General features: G+C 44.2%; 1 protein-coding gene across 1 annotated transcript in view; it reads right to left on the bottom strand.

The window, feature by feature from the left end:
- Positions 1–16,035, bottom strand: part of frmd6 (FERM domain containing 6) — an 18,881-nt gene extending 2,846 nt beyond the window's left edge. Inside the window, exons 1-9 of the mRNA XM_030771462.1 lie at positions 16,000–16,035; positions 5,623–5,888; positions 5,358–5,448; positions 4,139–4,218; positions 3,685–3,761; positions 3,276–3,462; positions 1,917–2,072; positions 1,699–1,764; positions 1,415–1,483 (exon numbers count right to left, since the gene is read on the bottom strand). Coding sequence (XP_030627322.1) covers positions 1,415–1,483; positions 1,699–1,764; positions 1,917–2,072; positions 3,276–3,462; positions 3,685–3,761; positions 4,139–4,218; positions 5,358–5,448; positions 5,623–5,721 — 825 coding nt within the window. The 5' untranslated portion in view covers positions 5,722–5,888; positions 16,000–16,035. The remainder of the gene's footprint in view (positions 1–1,414; positions 1,484–1,698; positions 1,765–1,916; positions 2,073–3,275; positions 3,463–3,684; positions 3,762–4,138; positions 4,219–5,357; positions 5,449–5,622; positions 5,889–15,999) is intronic.
- Positions 16,036–20,849: the final 4,814 nt, after the last annotated feature.

Genomic DNA, 20,849 nt, shown 5'->3' with positions numbered 1-20,849 from the left:
AGAGGGAGAAATGGAGACGGAGAGAGAGAGAGAGAGACAGAGACAGAGACAGAGAGAGAGAGCGAGAGAGAGAGAGAGAGAGAAATGTAATGTGACCTTTTATTCAATAACTCAGAGGAGGAATATTAGGAATTGGTAGGTTTACACTGATCATCCTTACATTGGATTGACAAAGAGGAAAAACAGAAACTTTAAAAAGATCAAAGAGTTTCACTAGTATGCAAGCTAGTGTGTGCAGTGGAGAGAGTGAGTGTGAAGCATATACTTGGCAGAGATATCTTCACACTGGACCCAAGAGACAGTTTACAGTGACCAAAATAGCTAATAGCAGTCACCTTTAAACATGAGAGGCATTGTGTTCGTAATTGAAACAGAACTTTAGTAAGAATGGCAATAAGTAGAGGATGAACGACAGAGAGGAGAGGAAAATTTTAGCAGTAGAGAGAAAGAGGAGCTGGCTGAACTGAGGCCACAATCCACATCATGAACAGAGGCCAAGAACAGTGCTGTCCCTAAACACATGCCATTCCACACACACACACACACACACACACACACACACACACACACACACACACATACACACACACATACACACACACATACACACACACATACACACACGAACAGCCCAATCTATGCAGAAAACATTCATCCAATAGCTACCACACCCATAGCGTTTAGCCAGAGAGGGGCCCAGGCTATGGGTGAGTTCTCCCCAGAACAGAGCACTCTTTCTGGGCACAAAGCTGCTGTGGGAGCCTTGGAGCAATGGAGCTCAGCCCAGTGTCCTAAACAAGCCCCCACTCCCAAAACCATCACAAAATCTGGCACTGAGTCACAGTTCTCCACCCAGCTTAAACACACACACACACACACACACACACACACACACACACACAAACCTCCCAACCCTTACAATACAAACAATACACACACACACCACTGGAGACACAAACTGGCGCATATATTGATACATATTATACTTAGTGAGAGAAACACACTCATGAGGGTGGGACAACATTCTCTGAGGCCCTATTCACTCCATATAACCCGGGGTGGGGGGGGGTGGGGGGGAGAAAAGTCCCTTCTCTCTTTGTGTGTGTGTGTGTGTGTGTGTGTGTGTGTGTGTGTGGATTGTCCATAGTCAGAGATTCCTTCCAAATCCCTAATTATTTCCAGAATGCTGGGATAAACAGAAGGCCAGGCAGGAGCAGAGCTCTCAGACTTTCCATAATGTTACAGGAGAGCAAACATGACCCAAACATCAGACGAATCCCCTAAAAATCCCCAACACAACGCAAACCCTCATACATGCACCCATAACATTCTACATGAGCCCCAATGTCCCTGTTCTATGTCCTCAGTTCATAAGTGGCGTGAGGCCGGTTTAACAGGAGGTCTTCATACTTACGACGAACACCAGTTTGCCCACGTTGGTCCAGGGAAAATCATAGAGGAGCTGTCTCACACTGCCCACGTTCTACAAAATCAGAGGAAAAAAAGTTTCAGACGTCACAGCTCTGCTAACAGGACAACGCGTTTCTTATCAACCCACACGTGCAAGGGTTACGCTGACCCCGAAGGTTGTATCAAGTCAAATTATTCAATGAAGTTCGATAGGAGGAGACAGACTCGCCACTCGCAGGACGCTACAGCCTTTTACGCGTCTGCCACACGCACGTGCGCACGCTGTACCTGAAAGATCTGGATCCCACGCAAGGTCAGACCCAAAGTGAGAGAGGCCTCCACGTCCTTTTTGTCCTGTGAGAAAAAAAAAAAAGTCTTTCTTTAAAAAAAGGGGGAAAAAAAACCCTGGACTGCACCCATTTACTCACACACACGCGCGCGCACACACACGCAAGCAAACGCAGGCACACACACGCAGACGTTAAGCTGTTATCTTAGTGTCTTACCTTATATAGACGATAATAGTGGACAGCTACGTCATCCAGTAGAGCGGACTCTTTAATGTATTTAAGCTGGGCTTCGGATGCTGTCAGGGCAAACTGGTCTTTATGCATGTTAGGGATGTGCCGCAGGATGTAGTCCCGCCCACGTTTAGCAATCACCTAGGACAGCACCAAACAACAGCTTTCATAAGCATTTGGTTGGTTCTGAGCTGATCAGCTGATTGGCAGGTGATCAAAGAGAATCCCATATTAGTTGGAAAACATCATGTGACTGGAGTCATGCCTTTCCGGCAAAGTCTAAGTGAACACTGACTTCTGAATTCAAAACATCATTTCTGCCCTGGGCAATGCTGGATATGTCTGTTCTAGCAGGTCCCAAAAAAGGGTTTGTATGCGTGCGTGTGTGTATAAGGGAGAGAGGGAAAGAGAGAGAGGAGAAAAAAAACAAGAACGGAGCTCGAGTAGGGTTGCATGTTGGGAATGTACTCGTCTGGGTCTGTACAGTATATGTATGTGTGTGTGTGTGTGTGTGTGTGAGCGCGGATAATTCCGCGTGCTGCCAGAGGCGAGGGAGCAGTCTCGGTATCTGAATGAAAACACAGGAGCGTGCGGCTGGATAAGGGTGGATTTTCCTGAGCTGCTCCAGACCAGCAAGCTAAAGGCAAACTCCTGTCTCCCTTAGTAGAGGGATTTAGTCAGGGATGATCACACACACTACTATTTCCTCTCGCCGCAGCTTCAAAGCCAGGCTGGGGGGGATATCTGTATGTGTGTGGTGTGATGTGTGGTGTGTGTGCGTGTGTGTGTGTAAACGCACACGTGGAGTGAAAGGGGGGGTTAAAACCGGAAAAAGGGCATTATGAGAGAGGTGCGGCCATTCTGTAGCTAGGAATAAGGAAGGCCTGAATAATCTAGAACATTCCGAAAAAGAGAGAACGAGTCAGAGGGAAAGAGAAATTGAGTGCCATTCGTGCCAAAAATAAAAAGGCATACCCCAGTTCCCATAATTCTCTCATCTTTGCCCAAAAGAGAGCATCTGAAAAGCTCCACAGCAGTGAGGTGATTAATGACCATGGCTGCAGGCTGCAGACCCAATTTACCTGTTTTTACTTACAGAGAGAGCACAAAGCCATCCCTACAACTGCCCCCCTTCTCCCACCCCCCCACCCCCCAGCCCAAAAAAAAGGAAGGAACCAGAACCAGAACCAGATCTGTTCATTTCAACACTTAAGAGTAACATGCAGACATGTCTTTTTTATGTAACACACTTGAGAACACAAATGAAAAACGTGAGAAAACCACAGAGGCCTGGAAGGTGCGGCAGCACAGGGCAGCTGGGGCTCAGGGCAGGTAGAGGCTTACCCAGGGGGGGAAGTAAGCTTCGGGTTCGAAGTATTTCCCAAAGTGCTTGTTGCGTTTGAAGTTGCCAAGGTCTGCTTGCAAGGCAAAGGCTGCGAGCAGAAAGTAGGCCTCCTCCCTCTGAATACACTGGGACTGCAGCACCTGCTTCCGCAAGTGCCAGTAATAATAGTACCTCGCGACGCGATCACTACGAGAGACACAGACAGAGAGAGAGAGAGAGAGAGAGAGAGGTAAAAAAAAAAGAGGGAGACACGAATAGCGGTAGAGTGAGAAGAGTTATATTTAGGTCTTTTTTTTTTTTTTTTTAGATTGCTGGATTGGTGCCATCATAAATGATGTTTCATACCAAACTCCTGTGCTGACTGCACAGTCTTAAGTTACAAAGCTGCTGTGACGGGGCGTGTCTTACCTGATCAGCCGGCCGTTCTCCACGTAATACTGAGCTCTGAAATGGATGATCATCGGAGGCCCAAACTGATCTATGCCCTGAGAGAGACAACCAGCCGCTCCGTTAGAAAAGTCAGCAGTGCTACACATATTTCAGCTGAACCTACCTGCCTCTTTTAGGAAAGAGAAGACAGTGAGGAGGATAAGGAACGATCCCTCAGGCAAATTTGATTCTCAGATTTAATTAAGATATAGTGCTGAGTAATGTCTAAGGTAAAATGCATTTTGAAACCCATATATCTTTTTTGTCTTTGGCTTCATTCAACGTCGGTGTTCAAAGATAGCGACACAGCGTCAGTGCACCCCACAAACCTCCCGACTCTAAACGTGGTAGCAGACAGGAGACAGGGGCAAAGAGAGGGAAAAAAAAAAATTGTGTTGTGATAAATAGCTCCAGGTGGGAGGACCGGTCTCACCTTGCTGGCCTCCCGCTTCCACTCCTTGGGACAGTACTTGGACAGCTTCTGTCCCAGCTCCATGTAGATGTGTTCATTATCTGAGGAGAGACCACAGCACAGGAAACACACAATGAGAACACCATGACCAATGAAATCTTTCACAATTACACTCACACATAGAGAGAGAGAGGGATATCTATCTACGTATGAATCTATTTATGCATCTGTGTGATCAGAGAAAGAGAAAGCATGGAGGACGCACATTATCGTCAAGGCCGTACTGATGTTTTGTACTGTGAATTAACAGTAATGTGCTTTTCAAACCTATTTTTGGGCCGTATTGGAAACGTACTGTAGTTCTATTGATATACCTCTCAGTCTTCATTACTCCCAGGAGATCATCTCATGACACTTTCAGACTGGGTGGGGGGCTCTGCTAAATCTAACAGCCTTCTCTCCTCAAAAATTACTACCAAAAGTTTGGCTTTACTTAAAGGTTAACAGAGACTGTTCAGGAAAGAGAGAGTATTTTTAAAAGTAGTTTAGTCATTAAGCAGCCACAGACAGGGCGTGGTTATGGCAATGCTACCTGCTACAGCACACTCAGCCACTGTATATGGTGTATACTATACTTTACTATACTACACTTTATCTGAACATTATTCAAATTCACAAAAGTCTCTAGAGTAACAGATAGGAAATCAGCATGAAAAGTCATGATGTCACATAGCAATGGGCAAATCCAAAACTGTGTGTGTGTGTGTGTGTGTGTGTGTGTGTGTGCAGAATGGCATGTGTTTAGGAACAGTACTGTCCTTGGCCTCTGTTCATGATGTGGATTGTGACCTCAATTCACTGAGTGTGAGTGTGTGTGTTGACTGTGTTGTTTATTCAGTGATTTCATGCTGGTCACACAGGCAGCCAAGGAATGTCCCTGCAGCTCCTGGTCAACACAGGCCTGCCTGTGATTGGCTCACCTGGAAACCAGCTGTCTCAGAGAATGGACTGTTATGATTGGCTGAAACGGGCTGTTCTTTGAGGACATCACAGATATGATAATGAAGCAAGAGAATTAACTAGCACTGAGACTGGGCTTTAGAAGTCTATGGGACACAGTTTTGCGGCCTGTCTATCAGCTGAGTCAACCATCAGAACTACGAGTCTGTGTATGTGTCCGTGAGAGACTTTAAAAAAAAAAAAAAAAACACAGAAAGAGAGAGGGGCTTGTTCGTCTTACTCTGGATGACGCTGAGACCAAACAGGTGACAGTCCTTCAATCTGAGCAGATCACAGACCTGAACGAGCAGCTCCTGACAAAGAGTTTTCACCTGAAAGAAAGAACAAGACAGACAGACAGATATGACCATCAGCCCGTACTCATCCATTTCACAACACTGCTGATTCACCGTAACGCAATGTGATGCACTTAGCATTGTCTTAGCTTGTCCATAACAGCAGGATGTTGCAGATAAGTGTGCGTGCGTGTCTAAAAGCATACTTACACTGACAATAACATTGAGTGTGTCGTCGTTGGGGAGAAACACACATACACAACGGCGGTCCTGCATGGTTTTATTGTTGTGGAAGTTCAGTTTGTTCATGTTGGTCTGGCTGGCCCTGGATTGGGCACTTGGGCCCCTAGGTGAGATTCCCCCACCAGTGACGGGCCCCTGGTTCACACGGGCTCCAACACTGCCACTCTAATGCCCCACGCTGCAGCTCTGAGTTGGACACACACACCAGCTGGCATCGGGGGGAAAGCAGATGTCTGCTGAGCAAGGGGAGAAAGATAGGGAGAGAGAGAGAGAGAGAGAGAGAGAGAGAGAGAGAGAGAGAGAGAGAGAGAGGGAGGGAGAAAGAGAGAGAGAGAGGGAGGGAATAAGAGAGAGAGAGAGGGAGGGAGGGTGAGAGAGACGTCAGTCAATGGAACTTCATGTTTGATTGCTTTGAGTGGTATGCTGACAGTAGGAGCTACCACATTTGGAAACACTTTGTCTAAGAATGTTTTGGCAAGACATGGCATGTCATAAGCCATTATGAGGTGTTTATTATGTTTATTACACTGCTATAAATGAGTCAAACTTATGAAAAAGGCAGTTTCACATTCGGGAAGCTCAAAGCAACAGGCCGTCAAGGGGGACAGGGAACAAAGAGCAAAGGAGTAATGAGGAATGTGTTCTTGCTCTATCACACACACACACACACACACATCTCTAAGCCACTTCCACACTGACCTCACCACCAGAGAATGCTTCAGGCTACTGAGGTCCATATGAACATCTGTCTGAGATGACACACTGGTGTTAGCGGAGAGTGTGTGTGTGTGTGTGTGAGAGAGAGCGAGAGTTAGAGGGAGAGAGAGAGATCAAAATAAGGGGCAGGGCAGAGTTTGAATTCTGGACAGAACCAGCTGTGTGCAACCTGAGAGCTCTCACCATGAGCACTGAAAAACCTGGTTGTGTGCCTAGTCATGCTTGCTGGTCTGACTGGGAAAAGTTGTATGAGCAGCCAACAGACAGCTGCCACCCACATTGTATCACGTCATATTTCTAATCATCTTAAAAAAACAAAACAAAAAACAAAAAAAAAAAACCCACGATGCTTTGAGCACAGGAGATTTACAAGAACAACAGCTCAGGGCAGCGTGAGAGCTGTCAGTCAGACAGTGGCTGTGATGCTGTAGACTGAGTGAAGGGTGACTACAGACACTACAGTAGTAGGCTGCATGGCCACTGAGAACATTACGATCCATATCTCATACAGACAGTATGTGCCAAAGCGTGGAACGATGGGGGACAAAATCGGGAGTAGACGTGCGTAGATTGCAGACTGACATTTCCGCGCGATGTTCTAGAAGCATTACGCAACCGATTCAATTACTCAAGCCGTCTCTCCCGGCCTATGAAGAAGACTTTAACTTAATAGATGAACTATTCCCACGGCAATCAGACTCAGTGGTGCCTCTAACATTTGTGATATTCAGCAACAATTAAAAGAATGAATTTTATCGCCTGGAGGATGCAGGGTAGACTTTTGTAAGAGTGGTATTTGTCCGCTGACAGGAGTCCTCTGTGTGTGTGTGTGTGTGTGTGTGTTCTCGGTAACACGGTGACCTTAATGAAGAGGAGGTTTCATATCCTACAGGCTAACGAGAATGGCCTGGCCTGGCCTGACTCCAGCCTGCTGAGCTGAGAGAGATTAGACTACTGAGGCCCATCCATAACCATCCCATCCATTATGGCCCATTCTGCCTAAAGGTGCAATTCTTCTGCCTCTTCCCTCACTGGGCCCTCAGAGAGACAGGAGGCTTCCCGTTAGACTGAGCTAGACTTTCAAACCGCAGTGTCAGTTCTTCTCAGCGATCAAAGGTAAACGCACCCGATCAATAACGAGGTCTGAAAGGAAGGCTGACCCTCATCTTGGAGGGCGACAATCAAACAGACTTTTCTTTTAGCTATACAAACATAATTGGCTCTATAATTCAGATGCTCCTGATCAAGACCTGGATGAGCTGAATCAGTTGGATATGAAGATGTGCAAAGCCAGGGAAAAGTCACGCACACACTCCGGTTATGCAGGAAGACTAGGGCCTAGTTCTGAGCCTGGACGGGCATACATTAATAGGACCGTAAACCCTGACCGTACCTGAGGCAGCAGCAGTTTGTGAGGCTGAGCACACAGGATCATTGAGTCTGCTTTTACACACTCAGCAAAAACAATAGCTCTTCATTCAGTGGTCACTCTGAGGAGGGGAGAGGACTAGGGCTTGGATTCCATCACACCTGACTGCGTCAAATACATTCTCAGGACTCTGTCAATGCAAATCCAATTTACTGGCTATCTTATCCACAAGAGAGGCACAGAGAGAGAGACAGAGAGAGAGAGAGAGGGATGGAGAGAGAGAAAGCGTGATGGGGAGGGAGAGAGAGAGAGAGAGAGAGAGAGAGAGAGAGAAAAGAGAGACAGAGAGAGAGAGAGAGAGAGAGAGAGAGGGATGGAGAGAGAGAAAGCGTGATGGGGAGAGAGAGAGAGAGAAAAAAAAGAGAGACAGAGAGAGAGAGAGAGAGAGAGAGAGACACACACACACACACAAACAGGCACTAATTCCAGTTATCCCTGCACAGAATGATGAAACAGCAGCAGCTAAATCACAGCCCAGCCGCTTCAGCCACTTCCTGCTATTCAATTGAGCCCTGCAGCAGCCCCAGCCTCTGACAACGTGGCACGGGTACACACACACACACACACACACACACACACACACACATTACAGGCCTCCCTCTACACTCTCTCCTCTTTCCAATGCGAGTGTTAGCTAGGTAGAAGACTTATCAGATAACGCTACAGAATTTTCCAGAACACAGACAAAGTTGATATGGGAAGAGCAGAGGAATGAACTCAGCGGGATAAGAGGGAGAGAAGAGGATGGAGCACGGAAAGGGAGCTAGTTAGCACACAGCGCGGCCATGGAAAAAACTGCTGCAGTCAGTAGAATTCCATCCTAACATCTGCTTCTCATTCCAACAATGGAGGCCTTTGATTCGAGACACAGACACACACACACACACGCAACACACACACACGTGTGTACACCACGTCTCGATGTCCCTGGGTTCTGTGAGCGAGCACATTGGAATACCCAAAGACTCCACAGGGCACAGAATCCAAGGACTCAGAGCAGGAACATGTGGAATTCCCAAATCCCTGCATGAGGAAGAGGTTTCAAGGACAGTGTTGGTATTGGTTTCTTTTGCAAACACACACACACATGTGCACATACCTGCACCTGTAATATCAGTCCTGCTAATTAGCGATTAGTCTGTAGTGATTTGTCTGTAATTTATCAGCAAGCACTTCAAAGATCAATAATGGCCACAAAGTTGTATTAGAAACCTATCAGTGTAAATAACTCTCTGATAACATGTTGAGTTCAACTTATTTATAAGATTATTTCCATAAAATCTACTCAATCAATAAAACTATTAATTTCCACAATACTTTGCGTAGCACAGCTCTAACTTACTTCACATTATGCACAATGATAATATAAGACAAGCTTTGCATCTCTGAAAGGTCAAAGTGGGCGTGGCGATTAAAATCACTCTGCCCTAAATCAAGTCTCTCCTCAGAGCCATCATAGAGGAGGCGCAAACAACACTCCGGAAACCAATAAGGAGAGAAAAAAAAAAGCCAACTCCACTCTCTTCTTCACACATGTTTACCACTTCTGAGCAGGACCACTGATAATAACTGTAAATGCAGCTCAATACAAGTCTTCAAGTCAATGCTTCATATATATGTGTGTGTGTGTGTGTGTGTGTGTGTTAGAGATCAGTAGCTGTGGATCAGTCTCACTCTTCCTCCTCTGCCTGTTCACCTGCTCAGCCAACACACACTAATCTTTCAATATCGCAAAAGAGTCAGCTACTCTTTTTCCTCTGAACATTTGGAGTGAAAAAGTGAGCGGGCGAGCGAGCGAGTGAGGACAGAGCCTAAGTCTTATGAAGAACAAAAAGACAGTGATGGCAGCTCCAGGCTTCTTCAACTGCCTGGCAGCAGAATGTTCATGTCAAGACTCACACAAAGCTCTGAGATTTTTCCAGAGCTGGAACAGGACCGGTAAAGACTGATTCTGATACAAATGTCACGCTCATTAATAAGGGAGATTAGACACAAATGCTGTACTGCCTTTAAACCAAAAAAAGACACCGCTAGTACCGTGTTATTCAAAACATGTCTAGTGCTCATTAAGTGGTGGCATCAGAATCCTGGGTGGTTCAGTGGAAGTGTAGTGATCAGACGCCTCGTCTGCTTCTGTACTGAACGCGTCTAGTGGAACAGAAAAAGAGCAAGGTATGTTTTGCACTTAGTAAAACGATCATCTTCACATTTAAAAAAAAAAAAAAAAAAAAAAAAAAAAGTTCCTCCAGAACAGAACTATCCTACTAAATATAGGTCTTAGACACAGCAAAAAAACCATTTGTCGCGTTACATGTGCTATTTCAAAAGCAGACAGGAAGGAGAAGGAGCAAGTAGAATAGAAAAAAGAGGGAGCGTAGCGGAAAAAGCAAAAGAAAACAGAAGAAGAATACATAACAGCAGAACAGGAAGAAGAAGAAGGAGAATCAGCAGAATGGGAAAGCAGAAGGAGAAAGAGGAGTTAGAAAGTACTCCTGGGGGGTACATTTCGACACGATTTCGTTCTGTATCCTCCCATCTCCTCCATTTCGGCTCACGTAACCCAACGGGACGCCGAAAGCAGCCGCGGACGTGGTCTATCCCTCTAACCAGCGTGGAGCCGAGAAACACTCAAGGAGATCCCTGTGTAAATCTCCCTTTATAACAAACACATGTCTCTTGTCCCGCTCGATAGATCTCCACTTTAAATTACGCGCATCTGAAGAGGGACAACCTGTGAAAAACGTTGCACCTCAACAACTCCACACTCTTTACCAAAGAGCTCTGCTGCATTCTGAGGACACGTGGTCTTTTGAAGGGCCAACATGGGAGGCAAAAAGCTGCAGATAAAAGGCTTTGGTTTTGACGGATGGTTTGTGTTTGCTCAGAGTCCCCTCTGAAGTGACAGGCAGACATGTAGTACAGATTGGGAACAGGTTTTAGGGTGTAGATAGAGAATTCCTCTGGATTTTCTCTGGAACACATCCTGTTCAACTGTGACATACTACGCAAAGCATTTGCTTCCCATATTGAGTATGTCTGTCTCATTTTCCTCTGTTGTGGCGAAACATTTTAGATGCTGGTATACCCAGGAAAAATGATAAAGGGCATTTTAACGTGAAGTGTTGATCTTGTTCGGCAATGTTCTGATATCCACTTGAGTGTGGGTGTTTAAATAATCTCCTCTTGTTACGCAGAAAAGAAAGCCTCCACAGAATAATGAGTATAACTCAACAAGCACTTTCAGAGGAATTCAGAAACAAAAGGCTATGAAAATCTCCACTTTGTTTTCCCCATAGCACCACACTACACAAAGACAATTCAGAGCAGAAAACTAAATTCTTTACTCCTATATCTCCCCCCCACAGACCATTCTGTCATTGGCGCTTTTATCTGAACATTCAACAATGAAATAAATGGAGCATAGAGATATTTACACCCACAAAGACACTGTTTAAATACCACACTCCAATTTCCCCAGTCATTCATTTCTACCTCAGAGCTGCGTTTGCCACAGACAATGGTATAATGTTTAAAGTATCTGTGTGAAAAACATCTGGCTCCCATGTGGAAGAGCATGGAAGACAGGAAAAAGAACGAAAGAGAGAGAGAGGGAGGAGGGGAAAAACAAAATATAGCACACACCTAAAACCGACATGGCTCGACATGTCTCAACAAAGCTAGCCGGCAGTCACTTGCCTACTGTAGCTCCCCTCCCAAGCTGTTCCCCAAGGCTGCATTCAGGACCAGGAAACACATGAGTAAGCCACAGTGCCAGCTGACGTAGAGTCAACCTTCCCAGCGATTAAAGCCATTTCTACTCAAAGCATCCGTACAACCCAAGTTAAACCCACACTATTCATTTTGCCAGCGAAGGCCGGGTGTTATTCAAGAAAACTAACGCTCCAGCTTTACTTTTAAATGGGTTTCAAAAGTTTTGTTGAAGTGTTCTACACGTCAGGCACCCGAGCCGTTGCAAAGATCCATGGGATTGGACAAATCAGTGCGTGTGTTTTCATTTGAAAGCTGCGGGGCTAACTTTGCTTTGTCAACATCCTTCAGGTGACAATTGCTGATCCCTGTCACAAACAAAAGAAGGGTAAGGCAGGGGGAAGAAAAAAACATCCTGAGGTTGTGAGGTTGGGAGAGAAAAAAAAGAAAGGAGAGAAAAAAAGGCGAGGCGGGGGTGTAAATAGGCGGGAAGAGAAGACATGACCCATTTCCTAGTCTCTTCTAACCTTGGCAAGATTCTTAACAGGTGATCCTGAGAAGTGGTGCTCTTGTGAGGAGAGAAAGAGAGGAGGAGAAGAAGAAGAAAGATCCACCTCTCATTCTGAGACAGAAATCAGTGACAGGGATCACTTGCGGGACAGGAAGATTAAAAAAAAAACAGTGAATTTATCATTCTGTTTTACATCAGATTTGTCCTTTGAAAGCTGTCCCTGTAAGTATCTCTCGCAAACCCATTTCAAGAATAAAGACAAGACAAGAGACTGAATGTCTTATGTCTTGGAGATAGAATGTCTTATGATGAGGACTGATAAGTTACCCCTATCCCTTTTCTGGTGGCGTGTCTCCATCTTACATTTCTCAGCCATTCACATACCCACTGGATAAGAATATAACTTCTCAGAGACAATACACCATTCAATACCTCAGGGTTAGTTAAGGGGAGAAACTTTAGCTGAATGACTGGTGGATATAGGAGTCTCTGTGGGTTGGTTAACACCCAGGAAATACGGGTAGTCTTATGACCTAAGAAAGAACAACTACACTGGGACAATCTTGCTAACTCTAATCAAATTCCAAACAAACAGTTCATGGCTTTGACTCTGGCCAATAAACCTGTTCATCAGCAACAGAAGCTCTAATGTTCTTCCTAAAAAGCCCAAGGAGAGGTAAGCAGGTGATGATAGTGACAGTCTGTGTGATTTGAATGTTTATTCAAATGAGGAGTTTGAAAGAAACAGGCCTCTCTCTACAACACTCCACTACTCCTCAGCTCTCTCCTCACCCGTATGGCACTTCCACTGATAGGGATCACAAGTGCCTGAGGGAATGAGTTTTGGGGAGGGGGGGGGGGGGGGTGCCACACGTAGGGCCACTGCCTGCAGAATGACTGAGTGAGTCAGAGGCTACGGGGTTGAGCTGACCCTTGTTGGCTGTCCAGGCAGTTCGGTTACTGGTGCCCGGAATGTGTAGTGATCAAAGCAGATTTTATGGCTGCTCCTGCTCCCAAAGGTCAGGGTCTTCACGGTGGGGAGGGGCAGGCATTACGAGAGAGAGAGACAGACGGAGAGAGAGAGAGAGAGAGGGCCATGGGAGTTGGACTTCAAACCAAAGCTGATCACTGGGGGGGTATCATGGGGAATGCTTTACCATCTGAACTGGTGCACATAAGGATTTTATACCATCACAGCGATAGGGGTATTTGTGCAGATGTTTAAGTAGGACATGCCTCCATTCCTGGCACTTGTGAAACAGGAGACCTGTGCAGTTAGAGAGGGAGATGGAGGAGGAGGAGGAGGGCTGTGAGGTATGTTGCAGCGTGGCTACTTGAGGTTCTTCAGGGGGCTTTTCACCACTGCAGGGCCCTGGGAGCTGTGGAGATTTTACATGCAGTCCTGGTCACAGGCAATAAAGCAGAGACGTCCACCAGCGGAATGGACTGTGGGTCTGGGCTCAGACCCAGGCCCAGCTGTCTTAAAATCTCTGTGTGAATTGGGAGTAAACCTTTACTGAGCTGCCACCAGCTCACTCTGATAAGCCAGAAACTACTTTGGAGACTACCTTTCCACACAACACCACAATGAATCTGTCAGAAGAATGCTGGAGACAAGCAAAAACCAAACCAGACTATGGTTGGAGAGATGTTTTATTTGTCGCTGAAGTATGTTTGATTTCCTTTGTTGGATCACAGTCTCTCTCTCTCTCTCTCTCACACACTGTGTGTGTGTGTGCTCTGGTGTCTGAGAGGGACATTCTTGTCATAGTAGACAAGACTGTTTCTTCCATTAGAGAGTAAACAAGCTTAAAAAAAAACACACATTACTGGTCAAATGCCCCCCCCCCCCCCCCCCCCCCCCCCCCCCACTCTGAGGTCCCAAGTGTCGGTATGCGTTTACAGAACAAAATATGCTACACTGAACAAAATACATTAACAAAGACTGGTCCAATTTCTGACAAGTCACGGTAGCCTGAACACAAAAGATAAAATCCATTCAACCGCAGAAATTTGTCAATCTACATTACAGAGTTCTGAGGTCAGGAATGTCCCATGATAAAACTATGTAAATATGAATAATCTCTAAAGCAATCTGGTAAAAAGCAATGCTACCCTGTCTGAAACAAAAAAAATCAAATTGAACATCTCAAGACATTCTCGCTGAAATGCAGACAACAGCTCTGAAATGTGATTAATAATGACTTCTCAGCCTGAGGTCATAAGAACGATTTAGCAGAATCCATCCAAAACACCACGGAGGAGGGAATGGTGCTTGCTGACAACCAATGGACCATGACTTATTCAGAAGATATTTGGGATTACCTACATTTCATGTACACACCCAGTAATCAGAACCATAAGAGTTCCACTCTGACGTCTAAAAATTACTGTGGTATAAATTTCACAAAGCAGTATAAACGTTAAGAGTTCTAAAAAAAAAAAAACGTCAAGAGCTAAACCTTGGGGATCTAACTAAAGATCACAACGCTCTGTGTCGAATTTAAAAGTCTATATAGAGTTTAGGTTGTGCACTGCGCTAATATTAAACTAACTCCAACCGCAGAGAGGAAATTGTGAACATTCCTGAATCCTGAAGCCATTTCGCTGCTGTGGTGACCAAACCGAGCCCCGCGGCGCACAAACAGGAGGGAGAACCCAGAGAGTTGCCAAGATATGAATCTTCCGTAAAAAATCAGCCTTACTCGCCTCTTTACATTCAACACAAGGAGGCCTAAACTTACCGATTTAAACCTAGGACAATTTAAAATATTTTATACTTGTCACTTTTCCCATCAATAGGCTACGATGTATACTTATCTTTGAGAATAAGAGAACAGCAATTAACTTCGACAATTTTAAGACTCATTCACCCGTTCCCCAGAGAGGATACATTTTACTTACGATACACCTACAGAAAAATGATGCAGACGTTGAGGCCGCAGGTTATCAGCAAAACACGCAGATAAATTAAGCAAATGGGAAAATTCAAAGCTTTAGACATCTGTGAAGTTTTCTTTGGAAAACTTTTCGCACTGTCTTGTGAAACTGAAACGGAATTACTTGAAGTGTTAATGGTGAATCTGTGACCATCTTCTTAATCTGTACATAACATTTAATTTAGTACAAGTTATTTCGGAACAAACTAAGCAGTTGCGTTCACGGCTATTAATAAACTTAACTCTAGTCCGACGTGCACAGGAGGCTTAAAAAGGTTAAATTAAAAGAGAGCGTGACCGTCCCGAAATGGGATACTGATGTAGCGAGATAGACATTTGAAGTGTGCAACTTTGCCCAAATTATATATATTAGACTACTGCAATCACTCAACATTACGTCAAATTGTTGTGATGGACCCTGAATGACTGCATCCTGCACAGAGAACGCACAACACAAGACTTCAACCTGGATATCTTGAGTCTTGGAGTTGGAACAGTCTGATTTTTCTAGGTTCAACAAACGGGAACAGAGAACTGATCGTCAAAATAATGAGACTTTGTGCTGTTTTAATTTACAATCGAGAGCTGTGTTGTTTAACAGCCGTGAGAAAGAAAATCACTTAAATGAATACAATTTAGTTTAATTCGACATTTAAAATGTCGGCAACAACGTCTGCTATGGAGCTGAAAGAATTCTCGCAATGGAGACGATGGCACGAGCGCACAAGGACTCCTGCCTTAGAAACTGGGTAATATTTTGCGTGAGAGCGAGTTGCTCAGCTCAAACGCCACGGTAAGAGACTCAAACAAACAGGATGGTCAAGCAGTTTTGTGAAACATATTGCCCACTGAAGAAGGCTGAGATAGATTATCTCTACGAAGTGTACTCAGCAACTATGAAATTTTAACGTCTTTGCTCGGAGTTCATAACCTCCACCAAACAGTCCGATAAAATGTTTCGGCCACCACTTCAAAGGTGCGATGGTAGGCTACCGAGGGCATGACAAAGACTTTTAAATGTAAACGGGGGGGAAACTTACCCTTCAAATGACAAGCAAGTTTATTCCTCCGCTTAGATTATATTACATCCACAAAGAGCGTACTTTAGTTATTCCGACTTTGCTTCCTCTACTGTAGCCTCATTAAAACATTCCCGCAGAATACAGTACATACATCTCGAGCCACCCATCTACTTGAACTGTGGTAAAGTTGCGATACATGTGGAATTGGTGGACGGAATGTTTCAACTAAGGAATGATGGGTGGTACAGACGTGACACTATTGAGAAAATACGGGTTCTTTAGACCGTGCCTAATGCACGGCGAGACGGTTATAGTACTGATACTCGTCAAATTTACCGTAGGTTTTCTACAGGTATCTAAAATAGGTCTTAAAGGTGTTGAGAACAGTGCCTAAGAATCTTTCAACCACCCCTAAAACTTGCATTTGGTACCGTCCACACCAGCCTGTCATGCCATTCCTCTCGACTGTAGCAGTGCAGTAGTGTTTGAAATAGGCTTCTGGAGGGTAACGAACGTGAGGGGGATGGCGACCTTCCCCAACACAGGGACTAGTTTAGACAAACTTTTAAGGTGTGTGTGCCGCTTTTGTGGGCTTGGGGTCCGGAGTTTACACATGCACTCCTAATCCATACGACCTTGATGAATGTTAGTTATTTCAAAGTAGTAATGTTTTTTGGAATTGGCTTATGCGGATATTTGTTTTTGCAGCTGGGTTTTTCGACGGCGAAATCTAGGGAGGGAGAGAGAGAGAGAGAGGTTTTGGTTTAATTTTGTGGAAATATAACTGTAAGGAAATGTGCCTTTGGAAAACATGTGTATGCAACTCACGAGCTCTGTCCGTATTCATATCTCTTTCAGGAAAGCTTCATAACGTTTTGGAAGACTTAACCAGAAGCCCTCGGTACTGTTCTGGGGGGAAAAAATCTTTCACAGATAAACTTTGCTGCATATTCCTGTGTATGCAATGTAGCTTAAAACCTATGCGCTGTATCTTATTTCAGATTGTCCTGACACCTGCAAGACCCAGACATCTTCCTATTGTCTCTGGGTATTATCACTGAACTGAGCTGTGGCCTAGGCTTTTGCTGATGGAAGCATTTGTTTTGAGAACTGGCTTCCTGCCTTGAGGGACATAGCGTCAGGTCTGGAGGTGCTCTGGGAATGACCCGTCTGAGTCCTTGAGTTACACTCACCATGTGAGTACAGAACATCTCAAACCCGTGACGGATGTTAATCGGCATTACGCGCTTCTTTATCAATATGTATGTCTCTGTATGTTCTTCTGCATCATTCTTTCTTTATCAATACTATATGTCTCAGTGTGTGCTTTTATCCTGTCTGTCACCTGTCATCACAAGGAAGACCGCGTCACGATTATGAGATGTTTTGCTGTTTCTATAGAAAAAGTATAACTTGATCTGATTCCCTGACATACTGTACATTTGTTCTATCTTCAGTCCTGGCTCAGTCTGAATACAGCAGGTCAGGAGGATTTACACAACATACATTTTCAGGCTGAAAAGTCTCCTGGGTATCACATTTTCCTTTCATTTACAGCTGTCCACATTGCAATTCTCACTGACTCATGGAGTGACAAGGGAAATTATTGACGTATATGTACGCTCCATCTTTTTTATCAGCCTTTCCACTAATGAGATACAGAACTGTGAACAGATAACAGATGAATGAAATATTGTATAACATGATTAAATCTGCATAATGGGATCTTTGGAGGAGTCATGGCTGCTCAATTTCTCATACTTGCATTAGTTCCATGCATTTTTCTTATGTTTTTGTGCTTTAAATTAGGATGTGAATGTCTTTAGGATGACACACTGATAACTTGACTTGACTTACTTCATTCAGAATGCACAGCCAGCAGCTCCTTTTCTAACTCAACTGAGATGCATGAATCTGTCTGTCAGACCAGAATAGGTGCGTGCTATGCATTCTAACCGAATTACTAATCCCGCTCTCCACCTAAATTGTTCAATCTGATCTGCATTAATATGCCTCTGAGACATGGATTCAAAGAAGCTGAACTAAAGCGGTCAGATGTTATTTCTGAGCTGCAATGCAGACATAACCGTGTCTATGTTTTTAGTTCCGCTTACGTTTATACTATGATCTTGATGCCTATCTTTTCCCAAGTCACCTGAATGAGGGAAAAAAATGTTCAAAGTACAGTAATGGACTGGCTTGAACTCTCATCTGCTGTTTGATAGCCACATGACTTGGCTTGTGCTGCATCGGTTTATTTTTCCATTTAAGTTTCAGGTCTATTACATGATCAGCATTTGTGCTGGACAGGTGATCTTTAGCTGAGGAGTTCATGTCGTCCATTATCCCAGAAAATTCAATAGTAATTTCTAAACAAAGAATCTGGGTGTAACAAAGGTGAAGAAAGGTGACAGAATGGACATTTATCCTTTGCCCCCCCTACCCCCACAAAAAAAGAATGATGGCAGTCATATGAAAACTACATCATGAATTTAAATAATATGTGGCATTTTAAAATACATTATCAAAATGTCACATGCTTAAGAATATGTCATTATGTCATTGAGCCAAGATAACCTAAAGCAAGATACTGTACAAGTGTTTACATGCACCTTTTACAAATGAATTGTCATTTGTTCATGCATGTGGCTTGTGTAGTGAACATTCTGCTACTAGTCGTGTTTTTTTGGTTTTTTTTCTCCCCACAGCCAAGCCTCTGCATCAGTCAGCCAGAGACATGCCTGGTGCTCTGGTTACACAAAGCTAAGGAGAAATGCAATCACTTACTTGACTTCCCTAATAAAACTCCTATCTTTCACCACCACTTCCTGCAGGAGGCTCATTATCCACAATCTGAGAAGAGGTGAGACAGTGACATAATTGGATGACGACTTTGTCTGCGGTTTAAATCTGCACAAGCTAATAAATATGGATTAAGTAGAGACATGAGAAAGCATGAGAAGGAAAGAAAGGTAGATGCTAGATGCCACAGACTATTACAGGACAGAAACAGTCAATGGAACATTAGACAAAAAGTTGTAATACATAATGCTATGAAAAGTACAGGTGTTATGCTGGTTTTGGTATATGAGTAAAATTGGTAGGGGTATAAATTGCATGCTTAATCTCTATTCAGAATGCAGTTTAGTTCTGGACTTGTCTTAATCCTTGTCTCAGAAACCAGACCTACATCTCAGACTTGTGCGTACTGTACATTTACACCATTTACAGATAGAAAGAAACATCGAATGTGGAATCTGTGTTCCTCAGTTTGGCTCGTATGTATTAAAGAGAAATTAAATAAACAAATAACAATGTAAATCCTTAAACTGCTCAAATTCAATTAGTTTCAGAATCAGATTGAACCACTTTAGTTTTTCTTGCTCCAACAAATAAAAGATTTGTTGCTTTTCTGTTGCAGTCAAAAATCACTGATAAATCTGGAGTGTGCTGCCCAGGGAGAAAAGCCCTGTACATGACCCCACAAGTCTTTAGAGGAAAAGAAAAACATTATTCAAAAGCTCTGTCTCCAATCTCTGCAACCCAGTAATCCACTCAGGCAGATTATTCCCCCCCTGTCTTTTCCTTTGAGTGGCTGCGCAGTCAGTTAGAGAGAGCAGAGGGACAGGCCTGTATAATAATGGAGCCGATCTGGCCCTCTTTGTTATAATTATGACCTGTAATTAGAGTGAGGGAGCTTGGGGACCCCCTCTGACACATGGAGGAGAGGGGGATGAAATGGAGAAGGAGAAATGTGCCAGGTCCTGCTGCACCGGGCCCCTCAGCTCTGCTCCGTCAGCTTTGATGTGACAGTCCAAAGGTTCCTATAAAGTACAAAGAGAGAGAGAGAGAGAGAGAGAGAGAGCATTAAGCTGAGTACACCTGGAGCTACTGCATCAAACCCTACAACCTACAATGGCTCAGGTTTCATATAGGTTGGTCTAGGATATACTTGTCTTTGGGTGAACGCAATTCATACCAACAGTGGTTTTCAATGTACATCCCTAGAAGAACCAGTCAGCTACGCGACACACTTCACCTCTCAAGTTGAGGCGTTCAACCTGCTTTATGACAATCTCTCCATCCCTTTTGCAAAGTTTTCCCTTTCTACTAATACAATTATTATATTTTAGGATCTCACCCCCACAATCATCCACCAAAGACACATCCACATCCACAGACCATGAAGGTTTGATTCACTTTGCCATACCAAGCCAGAGGCTTTGTGAAGTCTGAGACAGAAGGGGGTGGAGGGGGGGTCAGAGACAGAGAGAAGGGGAGAGAGTTGGGGGACATTTGAATGGGACGGTATAAGACTAGTTGACAGGCCCACCCACTCACTCACTTTCTTTGTTGCGGGTGAGTGGATAGTGGCCCCAGGTTACTAGCATGCTCTGTCTGTAAGCACTCCAGCTCATGGGCTAATGGACTAATGGACCGTATGGACCCTCTCCCCAGTGCCCAGCAGGATAAGCAACCAGGATCAATGGCATATATGAGACATATCATATTTCTAACATTAATATGCTGTTTAACACAATTTAGACACATTTGCAACTATCAGGATTATATCAATTTAAAAAAATAAAAAGCAGTGCTGAGAACCAGATATGCTTCAGTTTGTTGACATATACACTTTTCAACCAAGACCGTTTTCAAGATAGTAATTATACTTGACCGTTTAATTATTCGAACAAGTCACCATTTGTGGTACAATGACACTCTAGTGTGGAAAACTATTGTTGCTTCTATCTCTCTGTCTGTAATGCTTTAATGTAACACTTCTTCGTGTGAGGAGAATTAGAGCTCTCTGTTTCTGATGATGAGCCTCCGTGTCTCTGAGCCCTTGTGGGCTGTCGCTGTAATCT

Source organism: Chanos chanos, chromosome 4 (assembly GCF_902362185.1).
Source record: "Chanos chanos chromosome 4, fChaCha1.1, whole genome shotgun sequence".
In the NCBI taxonomy this organism is placed as follows: domain Eukaryota; kingdom Metazoa; phylum Chordata; class Actinopteri; order Gonorynchiformes; family Chanidae; genus Chanos; species Chanos chanos.
This window is presented reverse-complemented; position numbering and strand designations above follow the sequence as displayed.